The sequence below is a fragment of the Microtus ochrogaster genome, chromosome 4 (genome assembly GCF_000317375.1).
Source record: "Microtus ochrogaster isolate Prairie Vole_2 chromosome 4, MicOch1.0, whole genome shotgun sequence".
NCBI classification, from domain to species: domain Eukaryota; kingdom Metazoa; phylum Chordata; class Mammalia; order Rodentia; family Cricetidae; genus Microtus; species Microtus ochrogaster.
In genome coordinates this window covers 13,845,881-13,848,815 of record NC_022011.1, presented here as the reverse complement: position 1 = coordinate 13,848,815, position 2,935 = coordinate 13,845,881, and the positions used below count along the sequence as shown (strand labels likewise).

The window sequence follows — 2,935 nt, the reverse complement described above, 5'->3', positions numbered from 1 at the left end:
CTCTGCCTCCCGAGTGCTGGGATTAAAGGCGTGCGCCACCACTGCCCGGCCCGGAGACTTATTATTATCAATGCTCGACCTTAGCTTAGGCTTGTCCCACTAGCTCTTTTAACTTAAATTAACTGTTTTTTTTTAAATATTTATTTATTATGTATACAATATTCTGTCTGTGTGTATGCCTGCAGGCCAGAAGAGGGCACCTGTTTCTATTCATCAATGTTTTGCCTTGTTTATTTTTCCCCTTTCATTCAGTATGTCCTCCTTTTCTGCTTCCTCCACATCTGTCTGGTTGGCCCCCCTGCATCCCTTTCTTTCTTCCCCAGCCTAAGTTCCTCCTCCTACTTACTCTCCCTGCCCTAAAGTCACATTTATACCACCTCCCTTGTTAGCCACTCAGCTTTTTATTAGATCAGATGCCTTAGGTAGGCGAAGTAAAACAGCAACACTTCTTTACATAATTAAACAAATGCAACACATCTTTGCATAGTTTAAAAAAGTATTCTGCAGCACTTGAGGGTCCCCAGCAGTCTTCCTGGAGCAGAAGGGTCCCACCCTGGAGGGGTAGGGAAGACTGTGCCAGGCAGCAGGCACAATAGACAGGCAGCAAACCAAGCAAGCGCAATGACCCTGAGGCTAGGGGGTTGTAGGAGTGAGGCCTGAGGGCTTGGACTTCGTGGTGAACGGTTTATAGGCCCTGGAAGAACTGGGTTTTCCTTTGACTTGGGAGGTCCTGGAGGATTCTGAGCAGTGACTGAGGAGACCCTGTTTGGTTTCTTTGCAGAACTGGCTGCGGCTCTACGGCTACCTACCCCAGCCTAGCCGCCACATGTCCACCATGCGCTCTGCCCAGATCCTGGCTTCCGCCCTTGCGGAGATGCAGAATTTCTATGGGATCCCTGTCACGGGTGTGCTTGATGAAGAGACAAAGGCGTGAGTCCCTCCTTGTGACCCCTCCCAGACCCCACAGGCCTCCTGCCCTCCAGCCTGCTCTGAGGAGTCTTTGGTAAATGGAGTTTCCAGGGGAGCATAGCCTGGATATGGAATGATTCGACCTTCATGCTAATGCTTATTGTTTACAACGACTGCCTCAAGCCCTGAAGCCTGGTGTTAGGAAAGATAAGACAAAAACTGGAGAGTTAAGATCACCGATTGCTCTCACAGATGACCCAGATTTGGCTCCCAGCACCCACACAGGAGATCTGAGAGGGCCTGGATGCACACGGTGCACATAAATTCATTCAGGCACACATACGCACACATAAAGAGAGATGAAGTAGATGTAACCCAGCTTTGGCAGGAAAGGTATAATGTTCGATTAGTGATGTCTGCTACAGGCACGAGAATGGAAAGATAACAGTACAGAAACCCTGGATGGGACTACCTAGCTAGGCCTTGTTCTGCTCTCTTAGAAGTGATAGGACCTACAGAGACATTGAGAAGCACAGAGCTTGACATACCTGGGACCCTCAAGAGCACCCATCCCATGCTCGGGTTATACTCAGAGGGAGCACACCTCCTTAGTCACTGCTGAGCGCTCAGTCTTCTTAAAACAATCTCTTTGCCCACTCTTCTGGGAGCCAAACAGAGAGCAGAGAGTCTCCCACCCCCAGTCCATACCTGTGGGGGGGGGGGGGACTGGGAAGCAAGAGTGAGTTGGAAGGAGGTGGACTGCCTGGAAGAGATGACCCATAGCTGACCCCTCTATATATCTTTGGCCCAGGTGGATGAAGCGGCCCCGCTGTGGGGTGCCTGATCAGTTTGGGGTACGCGTGAAAGCCAACCTGCGTCGGAGAAAGCGTTATACCCTGACGGGAAAGACGTGGAACAGTCACCACCTAACCTTCAGGTATGGGTCCAGCTGGGAAGAGAGCTACCCTGCCCCTCTCGGGGAGACTCAGAATGCCTTTCCCTTTCACATCTGGCTAGCTGTGCTGATGGTCCCAGCTCACAGTCTAGGAAGCCTCACTCCAGGGAAAGCCAGGTCTCTTCCAAGCATCTCCTGTTGGGTCCTTTCCTGGCCCCAGCTAGCTGCAGGCTAGACTGGCCTGATGTGGCCCTATGGACTTTTGAGTCGGTATGGTCAGTAGGTGTGGGGGTGGGGTCAGGTGTTCAGCTTTCACTCTGACCTCAGATCCTAGAGAGATCCTTTGGTCCACCCAGTCAAATCCCCCTTTGCAGTTGATGGTCATCTGTCTGCACCTGCAGCTTAGTCTAAGCCACAGGGAGGACGTGGACTTTGTTCTTCTTCATGTGCAGGCCCTGGGGCCAGTGGTTCTCAACATGTGGGTCACAGCCCCCTTGGGGATTAAATAACCCCTTTCACAGGAGTTGCGGATCAGATATCCTACATACCCAGATATTCGCATCATGATTCATCACAGCAGCAAAGTTGGTACGGTTATGAAGTAGCAATGAAATAATTTTATGGTTGGGGGTCACCACACCATGAGGAACTGTATTGAAGGGTCACAGAATTAGGAAGGTTGAGAACCACTGCCCTACGCTGTATATCCTTTGTGTGGTGTTTACTTAATCCTCTCAAGGACCCCAGAAAGGAAGTGTTACTCCCTCTCCTTTTTCTGTCTTTCACAGGAAGAAACTGAAACTGTCTAGTCAAATGTCCAAGGTCACACAGCTAAAGTTAGGGTCCGCCTGGCCCTGGGTCAGCATTCAGAGTGGCAGAGTGGCTTGGCCTGTTTTCCAGACCTCATCTACCCCCCTCCATGGCCACAAAGCACCTGTACTTTTATTTACTTACTATTTTTACTACCTTTTGGTTTGGGATTTGGAGTTGGGGGGGGGAGTTATTTATTAAGACAAGGTGAAGTTCTCATGTTATACCCAAGATGCCATTAAGCTTGCTGTGTAGCTGAAGCTAACCTTGAACTCCCAATCCTCCTATCTCCGCTTCCCAAGTGGTGTGATTGCAGACATG

At 50.2% G+C, this 2,935-nt stretch overlaps 1 protein-coding gene across 1 annotated transcript in view; it reads left to right on the top strand.

The window, feature by feature from the left end:
• The window catches only part of Mmp15 (matrix metallopeptidase 15), a 22,576-nt gene that overhangs the window by 12,139 nt on the left and 7,502 nt on the right, over positions 1–2,935 (top strand). Inside the window, exons 2-3 of the mRNA XM_005345568.2 lie at positions 782–930; positions 1,721–1,846. Coding sequence (XP_005345625.1) covers positions 782–930; positions 1,721–1,846 — 275 coding nt within the window. The remainder of the gene's footprint in view (positions 1–781; positions 931–1,720; positions 1,847–2,935) is intronic.